The sequence below is a fragment of the Cryptococcus depauperatus genome, chromosome 1 (genome assembly GCF_001720195.1).
Source record: "Cryptococcus depauperatus CBS 7841 chromosome 1, complete sequence".
Classification (NCBI taxonomy): Eukaryota; Fungi; Basidiomycota; class Tremellomycetes; order Tremellales; family Cryptococcaceae; genus Cryptococcus; species Cryptococcus depauperatus.
In genome coordinates this window covers 2016436-2032798 of record NC_089468.1, presented here as the reverse complement: position 1 = coordinate 2032798, position 16363 = coordinate 2016436, and the positions used below count along the sequence as shown (strand labels likewise).

Here is a 16363-nt window from a genome sequence, read left to right as displayed (position 1 = left end):
AGAGCGGCGGCAACCTTCATCTGAATCCTACGGAACCAAATTTTGAAAGTTACAAAAAGGTTGAAATCAAAATTAAAGTACAAATTACCACTACCACGGAAAAAAATGGCTTCAAGACTGGCATCTCTAACGCCGAGCAAGGACAATCATGCTAGGGGGTCCTCCTCGCCGAGCCTTTCTCCGGCAACAGTATCACCCTCCAAGCAAAGCGAAACCACGCACCACCGGATGCTCAAGTTAGTTGTCAAGGAAGTACAGAATACGATCAAGACATGGGACGAGTTGATCATTCTTGACGGCTTCAAGGCCGCGAAAGGCTGTGTTGATGAGAGTACAGAAATGGAGTGAGCTTATTATCATTGATCCAGCAAGCTGAGGAATGATGACTCATCAGGGTAGTAACATCCTGGAACTCGAGGATCGACTAGAAAGAGAAGAGATTGGATCGCATCTTGCGGCTCTCTACAGACATCGCGCTGTGTTACAGGCAACTATGAGGAAGCTGGTATGGCGCCCGCGCTGCTAAAAATGACATATTGTTGAGAGGTGTTGTAGGACGCAAACCTTGACAAACTCACTCAGCTAGCAGATCAAGCTGAAAAGATTCTCTTTGGAGCTTATCAGAGAGAGTCGGACGAGTTTGTATTTGATGAACCTTTATGGACAACATGGACACTAGAGCATTTTAGTAAGTCTACAGTTCCTATTCCACAAGTCTCTATCAGGCTGAAAATAAGACCCAAGTCAACTCTATTGCCTCTCTTATATCATCTCACACTCAACATTTATCTCAACTATCTATACTCGCGTCGCGTATCCTTGACCCAGAAACAACCTTTAAGGACGCCAAGGTGACACTGGAGTCATGGCGCGATCTGTCTTCAGGTGGAGATCGATGGGAAAGTGTAAGAGAATGGGAAGAGTTGATGGAAATAGAAATGTTTGGAGAGCTGGATGAAGAAGACGAAGAAGTATCAAAGAGGAAAAAGAAGAGGCGGTAGAGGATCCAAACGCTTATGGATCTACTAATACCAAGATGCTCTCAAGGGCGACAACGGATATATTTTGCTGGAATCTCACTACTGTGAAGATTGAGTGGTCAGAACTTGTCAGAGAAACCTTTGGATGATGCCCTTCCTAGCAACTTAGCCGTCAGATGGTAATATAACCTAGGATGAGCTACCCGTTGCGGTTTATATCCTGCTGATTTGACTCAGCATTGCTTGGACAATATGCAATACGGGATCTTGACCTCGATAGAAGGTCAAGAACTTATACTTATTGTAATGAGTAGTATAAAGTCTAGGTTAATAGTACATGATGGCATAGGTCGAGCATTGATGTCGTGCATTTCTTAAATCGGCCAAAGCGCAGTATTCTAATTTGGCATGCCTATTCTTGAGAATTAGCAGGAATGTTGACTTTGGGCTACAAAAACAGTAAGCAATCTTTAAATCTTCAAAATCGTGCATGACTAAATGAAAACTGACGTTGAAGAACAGCGATTGGTTGCCCCAGGGGAAAGGCTTGGTTCGAATGTTCATGTAAGAGAAGACAGGCTTCTCAGAAGGAGCAGGTGCATGAGCTTGACTGGAATAATGGTTAGCGGAACTGAATATTGCATGTAACAATGTCTCATCTCTACGCTCTGCTAACTATTCCCAAGACTCGTGAGGGCTTAAAAATGCCGCTTCCATCTCTATTCAATTCAATCAAAAATATGGACTTACTGTTCTAGGTGGGCCGACTCAACTTTGTAGGTCCAGAGGGCACCAACCATGACACCAGGAATGCAGACGTAAAAGGAGATCTTGCGCCAAAGATCAGTAGTCTCTGCAGATGCGTTAGCCTGTTCCAGAATTCCTAACGTCTTGTTTCCGCCTTTCTGCTGCTCTTTTAACTGCAACGAGCCAAATTGCCGTATTTAATTCTCTGTGGGACTTACCAGCGGCATGAGCCTTGACAGCAGCCCTCTTTGCAACAAAATCGTTCTCTCCAGCGTTTACAGCGGTTGAAAAACCTCTGGCATGGGGTCTGATGGCACGAGAAGCAATTCTTAGCATTTTTCTGAATATAACAATTGAGTGGTGAATGGAAAGAAAAGAGACAAATCAACTCCAATTGACGCGGGGTCAACCAACCGTTTTCTTCCGTTTTCTATTACGTAACATTTCTTAATTTATTTACCCACATAAGCACGCGTTTGACGTGGCGAGATTACTTTTACATCTCCCAGTTATATTTATGACTTTTTTCTGGCGCTTTTTTACTTCTTTTTTCTGAAAATTATCACAAAAAAGGAGAAGAACAATGCCCGGGATATCGTACGATGACTCGGGCTCACTTGCCAGCTATTTTGGAGTTACGTGTTTGACACTTTTTCTTATACCTTCCACCTACTTTGCACTCAAGCCAAAAAAGAATGGTATGTCTATATGATGTTGATGCAGAAGAATTATAACTGTTCATAGTCACGCAAAAGCCACTATGTCCTTGTCCAGTTTGTAAATCAGCACCAACGCGGGTAGAAAAGATCAAACGCGAGTCGCGCAAGTCACTAGGATCGAAGTGGACCGTCTTTCTACTCTGCACCTGGATATTACTCGGCTACCTCGTTTACAACCTGGCTATCACACCAAAACAACAAGGGGGGACAGTTTATAATCCATTTGAAATTCTCGGATTGAGCAGCTCATCAACGGAAAAAGAGATTAAGAAGCATTACAAGAAGCTCTCCTTGAAATTGTATGTTTTCGGTGCAATTGCTTCAACGCTGAGAACATTGTAGCCACCCCGACAAGTTGAAACTTGCCGAAGGACAGACTGCCGAAGAAGCTGAAGAGAAATACATTGAAATAACCAAGGCTTACAAATCCCTGACGGATGAAGTAACCCGTGACAATCTTGCCAAATACGGGAATCCTGATGGTCCTCAACAAAGAGAAGATAAAATTGCCATCCCACAGTGGGTTATAGAAGGCAGCAATGGTCTATGGATATTGGCGGCTTATGGTTTAGTACTTGGTGGTGGCATTCCATGGATCGTCGTATGTACATCCAATGTCAGAGGGAAAAGGTGCTAAAGCAGTTTAGGGTCGCTGGTGGTTTACACAGCGTCGTCTTACTAGAGATAACATCCTCAACGCTACTGCGGAACATTTCTTCCATGGCCTCGCTGAAGATACTGATTTCATCAACCTTATTGCCTTGTTAGCAGGTTCTCTGGAGGTTGCTGCTGCAATTGGCGCCAAAACTGACAAAAAGACGAAAAAGGCTCGTCAATTAAAGACAGAAGAGCTCATTAAAACCGTTGAAATGGTTAGAGCCGAATCCGTTGTCTTGCAGGATGATCCTCTGATGAAAGAGGAAAGCAAAGTGGCCGTTAAGAGTGGTGTGGACAAACGAGCTAGGGCGTTGATTCTAGCACATTTATTGAGGATTGAGATTGAAGATGCCGATCTGCGCGCTGATCAACTCACCATCCTACAAATCCTTCCTTCTTTGCTCACTGCCCTCAATAATATTGCTCTCGCTCACAACTGGCTCAACGTCTCACTCCGTTGTTTTCAACTCCAACCCGCTCTTGTGCAAGCTCTCCCTCCCGATGCTGAACCTCTGGCTCAGCTTCCTGGTGTTGGTTTGGATGAAGCTTTTAAACAAACCACATTAACGAAAGCCGAAGGCACCCTGTGGCTTGAGAAATGGTTGAGGGCGAGAGATGGTTTTGAGGACGCTTTTACGGTCGCAAAGTACTGGCCTCGATTGGAGATTGTTGACGCCAAGTACACCGTGGCAGACTCAAAAATCGTTACCCCAGGTTCGATTGTTACGTTAGTCGCTAAACTACGTTATGTATATCCCACAACTCCCCTCTCTGTTCGAGCTAAGCCCATTTCTATGCTTCCTCCGGGACTAGTCAAGCAACAACAAAATGCAAATGGTTCGGCCGAAGGTGAAGTGAAAGAGGCTGTAAAAGAGGTAAGAAAAAAGGCTGAAAAGACTGGAGAGACCACTGTGAACCAAGAGGAGAGGAAGGTGAGCAGATACGTACACGCTCCCCATTGGCCTCAAGTGAGTCGAAGTTCAGTATAGCGTCGAAGGTCTTACTCACAGGCAATAGCTTTGCAAACCTCATTTTTATTTCTTGCTAGGGGACACGAAGCTCAACAAAGTTATTGTTCCTCCCGTCAAGATTACCGATATTCCTCTTCCTTCAGCAGATGGTACACCTTCATCGCCGAAAGAATTTACTCTGACTTTTCAAGCCCCGCCACAAGCGAATTTATATTCATTTGTGATCTATTTCAGAAGTGATTCACTTCTAGGAGCAGACCTAGAAGTTCCTCTCATGGTATGTGTCTATCCACATCACAATACCAAAGTGCTAAATAATGAGTAGCTGAAGATCGAGAACCCGCAAGACGAAGTATCTGAAGACGAAGACATTTCCGAACCGGAAGAAGACTCTCTTGCAGGACAAATGGCCATGATGAGAGGGCAAAAAGTCAAGTCTTCGCTTGTACGAAATGCAGGCAATGATGCAGAATACGAAAGCTCAAGTGACGAGTATGATGAAGCGTCTTCGAGTGAAGGTGAAGTTGCAATAGGGTCGAAAAGGCAAAGGGCATATAATGAGGATAGTAGTGATAGTGATTAAAAGTGTCTAGATGCTCTTAGTTTAGTTTCTCATTGATCGTATTACATGGGGGTTGTTGAAGAAGGATTTTGCATATATATCCATCATATCACAGCGAAAGCATCACCATGCACAACAGTCTATGCATAATATGATCTCAAGTGCCACTATAGAATCATTCAATGTGGTGACCGGCATTTTACCATAACTCCGAAAGTGGTGATTTCCAGCATTGACTTGCTTTGCGATTTTGCTGACCATTACACGTAACCCATTTTTATTTCCCAATTCTATTATCTACGTTGACTCTCCACAGTCATATCTTTCTTCGACTTTGACGCTCACCACTGGCCTCTCCCTCGTCGTATTTATCAGCTTTTCTGTCCTTAAGCGGAGCCCATCTAGCAGGTGGGATGAATCTGTAAAGGACAAACGCGGCACATCCTCCCAGCTCATCTTTTCCCTCATCTTTTCCCTTCTCCTCTGAATCATCAAAAGCCCATGTCGATCCCTCCTCCCGGACTGGGAGGCGGGGTCACCAGGACAGGTCCACCTCCAGGACTAGGAGGAGTCAGCCTTCCTAGATCTGGACCCCCTCCTGGCTTCAGTGTAGGTGTAACCGCGTCTGCGCCTGCATCCCATTCTCCTGCACTCAACCTCTTACAATCTTTGCAAGCTTTGCAGCCCGGTGGACCACCGCGATCATCAGGAAGTATACCATTGGAGGATGTGTTGTTTGAGCTGGGAGAGAATTTGACCCAAGATGAAAGTACTATTGAAGGATTGGTAAGGCGATGGTGGTCGCCGTGGTTGTTTGAGGGCTCTCCTGAGGAAACACGACAAAAGATTACGGAGGAGACGTGCTGTGTTATGCGCGGTCTATGTGATGGTTTGTCTCTGGGACGTGCCGTGGATCTACATGGGATAATCAAAGGAATGTCAGCCATCGTGAGTTCTTCTTTCGTTTCTTAGGTTTTGACTTGGATTCAGATAAACGAAACTTGAAAACTGACGATGACCTTCCTTTAGGACGGTATCTCATGGCCTGATGTCGTTAGATCGTTTGATGTTCCGATGACTCCGGCAGCATACCCTTCGTCGATACCCCTTCTGGTATCTCTTATTTGTCTTCCGTCTCAAGTCCCGGTGCCACCCATGGCGGGCTTGTTGCCAGCAAATCTTGATTCACCCATCTGGGAGAATATTTCTTCTCTGCTCTCTGTTTTAAATCATCTCACAAATCTCCCTCCTGATGCGATGCCAATCTTCACCATGACCGATGCTCCTCCACCCTCTTCTTATGCTCGTATTGTTGATACGCCGACATCTGAACAAGTATGGAGCAAACAGGCCCGCCAGCAGGCAAGAGATCTGCAAGGCGCAGGTTTGTGGAATACTCTGGGGTTGGTGCAAGTTTTAGTACATGCATGCGCATTGGCAGAAATGGATCATCGATCAGAAAGAGAGCGAGAGGAAAGGGCAGATATTGGAAGGCGAGCAACTGAGATATTAGAAAAAGCAGCAAAACTTGCACCCGAGTTGATCCTAATCGCAATGGAAAAACTTGCTGTAAGTCATTTCTAATCCGATCAACTCAAAACTCACACTTCTCAGAAACCCCTTCCTTCGCCGGTAGTGATTCAGCAAACCCGTTTATTGGCAATGTACCTCTCTACAAAGCCAACAGATATAACTTCCTCCGCTTTGGTGTTTCATATGATGTGGGAAATTAACCCGAATAATCTCATGTCTGTTTTGTTGGAATTCTATGGGGAAGATGAGAACAATCTGGGACGAATCTTTGAGATTGGGGCAGAATTAAAGGTGAGTAAAAAATTCTTAAACACAGGCTTATTTCGTTAGATCCTCGGAAAAATCCTCGCTGTCGAAGACAATGTTCACTTTGTGCTTGATGTTGCCACACTAGCATCAAACAAGGAAGTGCTCAACTTAGAAAAATGGCTGGCGGATGGGATTGAAATCAAAGGCGAAGAGTTTCTTGAAGCCATTTTCGACTTTGTGGAGCACAAAATCCGTCTTGAATTTGAGCATCAACACCAGCCACAGTCTGAGAATTCTCCTTTACTCTATACTCTTGGTCCCACTGTATACTCTATTTTCATCCGAGTCGTCCGCAACGCGCCCGATCTATCTCGCGAAAACATTGCCCGTTTCAAAAACCTTCGTACCGACATTCTCATTCTTCACCCCCGTCTTCTGAATCTCCGACCCAACAGCAAACAAGAACAGGGTTTTGCTGAAGCCAAATTTTCCAAAGAAGTCGTTGACAAGGTTGATGACCTATATCAGCGGATGTATGCCGGTCAGCTCAAGTTAGACGCCGTTGTTGACGAGCTCAAGAAGTGTCAAAAGTCGAATGAGTCCAAAGATCGAGATATCTTTGCTCATGCGCTGCATTCGCTCTTTGACGAATACAAATTTGTTAAATCGTACCCAATAAAAGAATTGACAATGACTGGCATCTTGTTTGGAGCTATTATTGATTATCGATTGATCAAGGATACCCCAGCATTTGTGGCTACCCGATATGTCTTGGATGCTTGCAAGACTTCTCCCCATGAACCGCTTTATCAATTTGGTATCAACGCTCTTAGCGTGCTACGTAACTCGCTTGTTGATTTTCCGGGCCTTTGTAGATCTCTTCTCGAAATTCCTGCATTACATGAGTCTCATCCAGTGCTCATCAATGATATTCAGCAAGCTCTTATTGAGAGGGAAGAGCTTGACCTTCAAGGAGGCGTCAAATTAGCATTCCCTGCGCTTAAACTGCCTGTCTTGATTGAAGAAGGAGATGACGAATTTCAAGAACCTGAAACTGGTAGAAAGGACACTATCATGTTCCATGTCAATCAGATTGCTCCAACTAATTATGAGGAAAAGGCCAAGGCTCTACTTGAGGTATTTGAGAACCGGCACTCTCGTTGGTTTGCCCACTATTTCATCGATGTTCGAGTCAGTCTTGAACAAAACCGACATGAGATTTATATGCAGTTGCTTCAAAAGCTCAACTCACCTCTCCTTGATCGACACATTCTTTGGGAGACTTATCGAAAGGCAAGGGAGCTACTGAATTCCGAGGCAACCATCAATTCGGCATCAGAACGTGCGATACTTAAAACCATGGCCATGTGGTTGGGTCGAATCACACTAGCACAAAATAAGCCAGTCAGAATGAAGGAACTATCGGTAAAGGATCTTTTGATTCAAGGCTATGACACTAAGCGACTGATTGTGGCCATTCCCTTCGTGTGCAATTTAGTTGCCTCATGCAAGGACTCGGCCGTCTTTCACCCCCCCAATCCATGGCTTACAGCTATCTTGAGATTGTTGGCAGAGTTTTACCACTTTGGCGAACTTCGGTTAAACATGAAATTCGAAATTGAAGTCCTTTTCAGCAAGCTGGGTGTGGAGCTTGCTTCATTTGAGCCCTCTAATCTTCTTCGAATGCACGTTCCTCCTCCACTTCCTCAATCTGAAGTTGCTGATAGGCTCGATTTGGAGCTTCAACGTGCTACTTCGGAGATGATGAATGGTGCCCAACGAATGACAGATTTGCCCGGCAATGAGGCATATGCTCGAATCCAGCAATTGCAGACTGAAGCAGCTGTTCAAGCCGCTCAAGATCAACTGGCTCGTAGGGTAGATGAGCTTATTGCTCAACTTCCTGAGTATCTTGTTTTCAATCAAGATTACCCGATATTCACGGCTCCTACGCTCAAGCGTATTGTGCATCATTCAATTGACAGAGCTGTACGTGATATCATTACCCCTGTCATTGAGCGATCTGTGACGATTGCCGGCATTTCGTCGCGTGATCTCATCCAAAAGGATTTCGGTACCGAACCAGATGCTCTCAGAATGAGGCAAGCTGCGCACATGATGGTTCAAAACCTTGCGGGCAGTTTGGCTTTGGTTACTTGCAAGGAGCCTCTGCGTTCTAGTATGATTGCCAATGTTAAGTCAATGCTTGAACAAAATGGCTATACCGATGATACTATGCCGGATGCGATGATAGCAGGTGTGGTCAACCAGAACTTGGATGTCGCGTGTTCAGTTTTAAAGAAGGCCGCAATGGAGAAGGCTGCTAAAGATATTGATGTCAATCTAGCTCCTCAGTATGCGGCTAGAAAAGCTCACCAAAATTCGAGGTCGGCGGTCCCCTTTTGGGACGGTGCGTCCTTCGGTGTAGCCATTTCACATTCTGCTCTTCCGGATCCCCTGAAGCTTAGACCAGGCGGTCTAACTGCTCAACAGTTCCGGGTGTATGAAGACTTTGGCGAGCCTGCAAGAGTTATGTCAACTCACCCTGCCAATACCGCCAACGGTGATTATCTTGCAGCTAATTACCAGAATCTTGTCATCAATGACACCCTTGAGATGAAGGCTGTTCCTTCCCCACGTCATGTCTTTTCTCAAGATGTTATAGGAAGTGGAGTGGAAGCTACTGCTTCTCCTCATACTATTTCACCTCAGATTAGTATTGATAGATTCCATGAGCTTGCGGCGGAGATTCAGAAAGCTATTATCCAAACTCCTGCATCAAGCATTACTGCACTTCCGGCTGAACATGAGCTTCGTGGTCTCATCAAGGCTACCATCATCGTTGCCAACCAGTCTGTCCATAGAGAAAACACTACCTTGGCGATTGCTCAAAAGGTTGTTCAGTTACTATACAGATCCACTACTCAACTTGGACGAGAAGTCTATGTTTATTTATTGCAGCAGCTGTGTGATCTATCAGCCAAAGTCAACAGGGAAGTGAAGCAGTGGTTGATCTACGCTGAGGATGTGGTCAGTGTTTTGCATGCTACACGAGAGTCAGCTGACAAGTCAATAGAGGAAGCTTAATGTTTCCGTTACTGTTACTCTTCTACGAGCTCAATCTATTGGTGTGCAAGAGCTTGACATTGCCTTGTCTCATATTGCCCTTCGTTCTTACCCACCTGAGGTTCTCGATTTTATCACCCAGCTCATTCGTCAATGCTCCGTCTCTGATCAGGCATGGCTTCCCCGGCAAGCCTTTTCTCATAGCTTGGCATCTCTGCTGAAGGCTCAAGAAACCAGCCACGCAACTCCTCTTGTGGACGCGTTACTGGACGAACTTCGCGGCCCCCGAGAACCCTCGGCTTCCGTTGACGGTGACCAGTCCAAGACTGTTATTGACGGCAAGCTCCAGGAAAGACTGGCCCATTACTTCTTAGAGTGGGTCAGAGTCTTCAGCGGTAGCAAAAACCCTGAGGTTTCCTTCGTACCCTATGTTACTTATCTGCAGAAAGAAGGGATACTAAGTGGTGAAGACGTTTCCTCGGCCTTTTATAGGACCGCCATCTACACGGCTGTTGATCTCGACACTGCTAAGCTCAATCCTGAAGAACCTTCGAAGTTTTACGGAGTTGATGCTCTAGCTAAACTAATCGTTCTTATTGTGAAAAACTATGGCGACAAGAACGGTACTAGCAGCAGTGTTGGCAGAGCTGTATATTATTACAATAAAATCATCACCATTATGTCCTACTCTCTTGTACAAAGGCAGCTTGCTATGGGCGATGCTTTCAATCAACGACCTTGGGCAAGATTTTTCACTAGCATGCTGAGCGAGCTATCGACGATTGAATACAGCCTTCCTGAGACTTATCTTGGCTGTTTAAAGCACCTTGCCAATAATCTCGGCATCACTCAGCCTACTTATGCTCCTCGCTTTGCTTTTGGTTGGATATCTATTATCTCTCACCGTCTGTTTATGCCAAAGCTCCTTCAAAGCCAGAGAGACGAAGGTTGGCCAGAGTATCATCGATGTGTCATGTGGTTGCTTCGCTTCCTTGCGCCATTTCTTCAATCTGATGAGATGACTCCATCTTCACGGTCCATTTTCAAAGCAACTCTTCGTATTCTTATGCTTCTCCTCCATGACTTTCCCGAATTTCTGGTTGAATTTTATCACACACTATCAACAGTCATTCCACCCCATTGCACTCAGATGCGAAATGTCGTTCTCGCTGCTTTCCCCCAATCTGAAGCTCCACTTCCTGATTGTTACAAGCGACTTGATCAACTCGTCCCTGAGATGCAGCGATTCCCTACTGTTCGATCTGATTACATCGGTGCCCTTGCTGATGGCAATGTCAAAGCTGCAATTGATCAATACGTTAGGACTGGCGTCCCGGCACTCTCTGCGATTGTTACGGAGCTTAAGAACAGAATTGCTGTAAAGAGCATGGGACCTGGAAATAATACCGTGATCACCTGGAACCATACTTTATTACATGCCTCAATATTCTATCTCGGTACCACCGCAGTTGCCAGGGGGTATCAGCAAACTGGTATCGCTGAGTTCAACGCAAAGGAACCGGAGGTTGCAATCCTGGTGAATCTGGCACATGCCTTCGACGCAGAGGGTAAATATATCTTTGTCTTGTCTATGTCTCTTGCTAATTTATTGTCCAGGCTCATACTACATGCTCAATGTTATTGCCGATCAATTGAGATACCCTTCGGCTCATACCCTTTTCTTCATTCATTTCATGCTGTTTCTATTCAGAGCCAGCACCCAAGATGACGTGTCTTCCGCTGTTCCTGAGCGGATTGCTCGTATTCTTCTTGAACGTACCATTGTCAAGCGCCCCCATCCTTGGGGTTTACTCGTTGCTTTTATTGAGCTACTCGACAACGAATTGTATGGTTTCTGGAAACAGCCATTTATCAGGGTACACGATGAAATATACAGACTCTTTGGACAAGTCAGACAGTCAGCTGCTGCTGAAAGGGAGTCACAGTAAAAGTAGTATATCTGCAAACAACGGGTAAGTGCTTTAAATGAATATCTTTTGCCAAGTACGAGCTTATCAATCTAGATCATCTAGTGTTCAATACCTTCACTTAGGGACTTTGCGTATACACCATTCAGTCCCCACATTTATCTTCATTTTCTCTTATCGGTTAACAATTTTCGTCTTTAACAATGTTTGTCCTATTAGTAGAACCCTTCTCTGAAAAAGCCAGCAAGTGAAAAAGTTATCATGGGTCTTGGTTTTGAGTACATACAGTTTTCTCTTTTACACATCTGTAGCCCATTTTTGCTATACCGGCGGAACACCAACCGTTAGTATCAACGATGGGATAGGAAATGCATCACAAGAAAGTTACGAACGTTCAAGCGAAAGTTCTATTCTGGGTCTTCGTGGAAGGGGGAATGTATATTAGATCGTGAAAAGTTGATGCATAATTGTGCTCTCTTTGTGCCTCATCATGGTTCAATATACATCATGTACACGATGACTTGGGCAAGTCCATTAGAACGCCCCGCCTAATGATTGCATTCCAAGTCTATGTTTTCTTCCTAGCAATGATTGTAGCTCCGGCCTGGGCTGTTGGAAAGACCACTAACATGGGCGTCAGGTTTGTAAACACTAAGAGTAATCAAGTTGTTAGACACCCACGTAACTCAACGATTTGAACATGAGGAGGTCGGAGAGCACACCAGAGAATTTCTTCAGCAATGTCCTCGCTATGAAAAATTAGATATCTTTGTGTTAATACTCATGCAAACTGGAATGACTTTCGACTCACGCAAGCACTACAAGCCGAGTCATTCATGGTTTATCACTGGCCAGCTTATTGAAAGCAAAACTTACAAGGTTGCATCCCTTCGTAAACTCGTTTTGCAGCCTCCTTGTCACCTCTAAATCTGGTAACAGCAAAGTTTGTCTCAACAAAGCCTGGAGCAACCTCTGTAACCCGTACACCTGTGGCGACGACCTCTTTCATGAGGGAAGTCGTAAATGCTCGAACAGCGTGCTTGACGGCACAGTAGATGGCGCCGCCCACATAGGGTTCATGGCCCGCAATGGAGCCAATATTGATGATGTGCTATGCGGTCAAAGTAAGCATTGGCAAGACACTTGAAGCAAATCCGTTTCTCAACAAGGACGTACACCAGAGTCGGCTTTCTTCATCTCGATTAAGAACAGTTGGGTGATTTGCACCAGGGAGATGACTGAAAGAATTCATCTTCAAGACCAGGACATGTGCTGCTCTGGACTTACGATTGGTAGAAACCATGGTGTCAATGTCAGAGAGAGCTTCGCGTCATCAGTAGATGTATATAATTGAATCTGAATGTAGATTGCGATGGACCAACATATATCTACAATTATCAAGTCAGTTTGAGAATAATCAGGCTAACACCACTCGCCTCCAACATTTTCTTTCCCAATAGCACCGCCTGCGTTGTTGACCAGACTGATCCACCATCAGCATCCTGTCCAAAGCCGGCCAACGCAAAACAGGACAGACACATCAAACGTTTCAAACCCCTCCTTCTTCAAAGATGGTACGAGAGCATCCACCGCGTTTCTATCGTTGACATCAAGTGTCTTTGGCAGCACCCTGATACCTTCAGCACCTTCTTCCCGACACTGTTGAGCCACGGTTTTGAGAGCGTCTTGACGGCGAGCTAAGAGAATCACGTTGCAGCCAGCACGAGCAAACAGGAGGGCGGCGGCAGCTCCAATACCGCCAGAAGCACCTGTGACGATGGCTGTTATTGTATAGTAGTTAGCTAGAGCCCATAGACGCTTCTAATACCAAAATTTACCGGTCTTGCCCGCAAGTCTATGTCACAATGAGTTCATCTATCCATAAGTATATAAAAGAGACTGACCGAGTAGTGTTGAAGAGAGGCTTTGAAGATGGCATTGTGGCTATGTTTCTTGAGCTGGATATACTGTCTCTCCCTTTTATATATCCTTCAGCTCAAAATAGAAGTTGAACACGAATTATAGAGAAGTCAAAAGATAAAGGATTTATAAATGTCCTTTTCGGTTATTGGACCCGTTGTAAGTGCCTCGCCCTATACCCCGCTTATGGAGGCGCGGCGGCGACCCCCGCTGCCTTGTATAGCTCGTTGCAGGTCTGGTTCTGTCCACTATACTATTCACAAGCGTTCTCTGAGCAGTAGCAGAGGATATATAAAGAGGAATATCACAATCTATCTTTTCTTAAGATACTTTATTTCCATGTATCGACCAGTGCTACATTTGCTGTATTGGGACGCCATTCATTCATACTATTCACATAGTTGTCATTAACAAAACGCAGTGTGGCACACCCGATGCCTTCATCCGTATCTTTAGGCGGAGGTCGCCGATGACCGACTTCACAGCAGATTCGTTAACAAAATTGCATATCAACAAGCATAAATCTATCGTATCACAAACATTGAATATAGCAAATGAGAATGAATGCCCAACAAGTGACGATCTCCTTGGCGTGAGGATACATGTGGCAAGCTTGGTTATCGTAGAAATTACAACTGAGGAAAAATGCCATTGGAAGGTTTGAGTTGAAATAATCACAGATGAAAAGAAGAAAAAAACAGTGTGCACTAAAAATCCAAAAGGGATAGAAAGCCATCCAAAGGATCAGACCAGGTGGAAGACCGCCTGGTCTGTATCAGCGATTTGATTCCTCTTGATCAATAGACATGACTTACTGGTAACAAGAAAGGCTGGCATCATCTCCGATCATTCTCTTGTTTCCACTTGTAGCTTCTTTTGGTCCTCTTGTGCACTGTGTCCTCCTGATTAGCCTTTATAAACAATCTTTGCTTCCCAAAAAGCCCTCGCTCAGAGAAAGGTCTGGGCTGTATGCCACTGCTCTCAGTCATTTTGTCTCGGGAATGCAGATCTTTGGTCTGTTTAATGACGCGTTTCAGGCCTTTCTTTGCTTTTCGTAGTGAGTTCGTAGTTGTTTCCTTGAAACCAGACGTTTGGGTTTTGAACATTTTGGCTATTTCACGGAGAGAATTGCCAAAGCGCCGATTGAGCAAGTTTGCCTCTGCCTCAATGGAAGATTCCGTTGATGCGAGATTCAAGATATAGCGAGATTGAAGGAGCGGTAGAAGAGTATTCCGAAGATTTTGAGCTCCTCTGGTGGCATGCAAAAGAACAAGAGAAGAAGTGTTCTGGGTGGCTTTGATCACATACTTCAAGGCAGCAAACAGTTCATCAAACTCCTCGCTCAACGCATGCGACAACGTCCTGAAATTTGTTAGGGCGAAGTACTTTGCGGTAGTATAGAATTGCAAGAATCTAGGTGGCAAATTGGCGAAGAGATAGGCCGAAAGGTCATGGATGCGCTTAGATTCTTTGTTGTAAGGATCTAACCTTTGGGCGACAAGTGAAGACTCAACGCGAGGAATCGGCTTTGAGTTTATCAAGTTATGAGTCCACTTTTTGGCTCTAGGTATAAGGGCTTTTGAGGAAACAACAATGGAGAGGGAACTTTCTTCCTTCAAGGACACAGAGCGCACTATTGACTGATGAGTGTGTCGACCATGCATTTCACGAACCGGCTCCTTTCGTTTGGTGGGAGCGGTGGTATGAGCATGGGGTGCTGAGAAAGCTTTGATGTGGACGGTAGAGAACGCGGACAGAGCATGTTTGATGAGTTGGTACTCACTACCTGAGGTGACGGGAACGAACTTCTTTGGAGGCTCTGAAACAGAGGAAGCAAGGAAAGGAGATACAAGCCGATGTTCCCATATTGAAGCTTTAGCTTCCAGGTAGGACTGGGTGATGCGAGTAGATGCTTTAGTGACAGAATAGACAGACGGTCCGTAGGTGCCGATCATAGCCAGCAAAAGAGCAGAAATGAGGCTCCAACGAGCAAAAGAGGACCTAAAAGGTGTAAGATGGAACATAAATTAGGATGGAAAGACTTGCCACCTAGAGGTCAGATGTTGGCCATTGGCAGAAACTCGATTGTCATTTCTTCCTTGCGATTCACCAACAACTGCTTGCTTGAGATCCTTGTCAACCTGCTTCGCAACGCCAACCTTTGGTATATCAGTTTGAACATCACTCCATTGCTGGATACTCTCTATACTCTCAAGGCGCTTATATTCTCCCACACAAGGCGCGTCTGGAGCCCAAAGCTTACATGATTTGTCCCCACTTTTATCTTTGACAAAGGTAGAAGACCGAACTCGATGTAGAGCAGTTGAGCCAGTCTTGTCATTTTCAAAATGTGTTTCAGCTCTAGATCGAGATCGCTTTGGCCCAGAGAATGATTGAACCGTAGGTAGTACCGTGGAAGCAGAAAAGGAAAAGCCAGGGTCAGGGTAGATAAGTTGCACTTGAGAAGACGAATTTGAGTTAAAATTCTGGTGAATGGTATCCACAGAAGAACCCATCTGAGACGGGTCAAGTTTTGAGCTTGAAAAATCGCGGGGACCTCCTATCAATGATAATGAGGGCGTCTCATCATTGTCCTCGTTGTTGTAATTGAGGTTATTCTCAAGCTGCTCCCGGTCGTCAATTGACCCCTCGAAACTCGAGGTCGAGACATCGCTCCTAGAATCATGGTCAAGGCCATGCTCACCAGAGATTGAATCATCGCTGAGACCGCCAAACGCAGACGGCCCGGCAGAAGACGTCTCAATCTCCATCCAAGAAGACTCGGAGAGAATCGAGTATTCATCATCAGAGATAGAAACAGGCGATGGGAACAATGATTCGGTCGTGACCGGTGCAGAGGTGTCTATCGCAGACATCTTGCCCTATTAATTTGAGTTGATTGCGTTCTCACTTGGACAAAGACTACAGAAGACGTCAGCGTTCCGAGATTTATAAAGGACAAGATGTTGAATATCAAGGAAGGAACGACAATGGAGGAATACGACTTTAGCAATGAAAGCCAAAGGCAACA

The 16363-nt window shown here is 45.1% G+C and overlaps 6 protein-coding genes across 6 annotated transcripts; 3 read left to right on the top strand and 3 right to left on the bottom strand.

Annotated features, from left to right (window-relative positions):
* Nucleotides 1-105: 105 nt before the first annotated feature.
* L203_100781 (uncharacterized protein) lies at nt 106-1001 on the top strand (the record flags this gene model as incomplete). Its single annotated transcript, XM_066210235.1, has 4 exons — nt 106-344; nt 400-505; nt 556-688; nt 745-1001. 4 exons carry the CDS (start codon nt 106-108, stop codon nt 999-1001), a joined length of 735 nt encoding a protein of 244 aa, XP_066066332.1.
* A 391-nt stretch (nt 1002-1392) lies between these two features.
* On the bottom strand, nt 1393-2063 carry L203_100780 (uncharacterized protein; the record flags this gene model as incomplete). The annotated part of the gene is made up of 4 exons (XM_066210234.1): nt 1393-1428; nt 1491-1590; nt 1731-1833; nt 1946-2063. 4 exons carry the CDS (start codon nt 2061-2063, stop codon nt 1393-1395), a joined length of 357 nt encoding a protein of 118 aa, XP_066066331.1.
* Nucleotides 2064-2310: 247 nt separating this feature from the next.
* L203_100779 (uncharacterized protein) lies at nt 2311-4657 on the top strand (the record flags this gene model as incomplete). Its single annotated transcript, XM_066210233.1, has 6 exons — nt 2311-2425; nt 2472-2745; nt 2789-3047; nt 3094-4071; nt 4121-4351; nt 4400-4657. The coding sequence occupies 6 exons, from the start codon at nt 2311-2313 to the stop codon at nt 4655-4657; spliced, it is 2115 nt and encodes a 704-aa protein (XP_066066330.1).
* Nucleotides 4658-5137: 480 nt separating this feature from the next.
* Nucleotides 5138-11537, top strand: L203_100778 (uncharacterized protein; the record flags this gene model as incomplete). Its single annotated transcript, XM_066210232.1, has 8 exons — nt 5138-5584; nt 5666-6205; nt 6251-6460; nt 6575-9448; nt 9495-11052; nt 11102-11361; nt 11421-11457; nt 11509-11537. The coding sequence occupies 8 exons, from the start codon at nt 5138-5140 to the stop codon at nt 11535-11537; spliced, it is 5955 nt and encodes a 1984-aa protein (XP_066066329.1).
* Nucleotides 11538-11980: 443 nt separating this feature from the next.
* Nucleotides 11981-13351, bottom strand: L203_100777 (uncharacterized protein; the record flags this gene model as incomplete). The annotated part of the gene is made up of 11 exons (XM_066210231.1): nt 11981-12036; nt 12094-12161; nt 12224-12230; nt 12289-12523; nt 12589-12650; nt 12700-12735; nt 12795-12800; nt 12849-12895; nt 12950-13193; nt 13251-13267; nt 13317-13351. The coding sequence occupies 11 exons, from the start codon at nt 13349-13351 to the stop codon at nt 11981-11983; spliced, it is 813 nt and encodes a 270-aa protein (XP_066066328.1).
* Nucleotides 13352-14039: 688 nt separating this feature from the next.
* Nucleotides 14040-16208, bottom strand: L203_100776 (uncharacterized protein; the record flags this gene model as incomplete). The annotated part of the gene is made up of 4 exons (XM_066210230.1): nt 14040-14097; nt 14148-14224; nt 14361-15333; nt 15379-16208. 4 exons carry the CDS (start codon nt 16206-16208, stop codon nt 14040-14042), a joined length of 1938 nt encoding a protein of 645 aa, XP_066066327.1.
* Nucleotides 16209-16363: the final 155 nt, after the last annotated feature.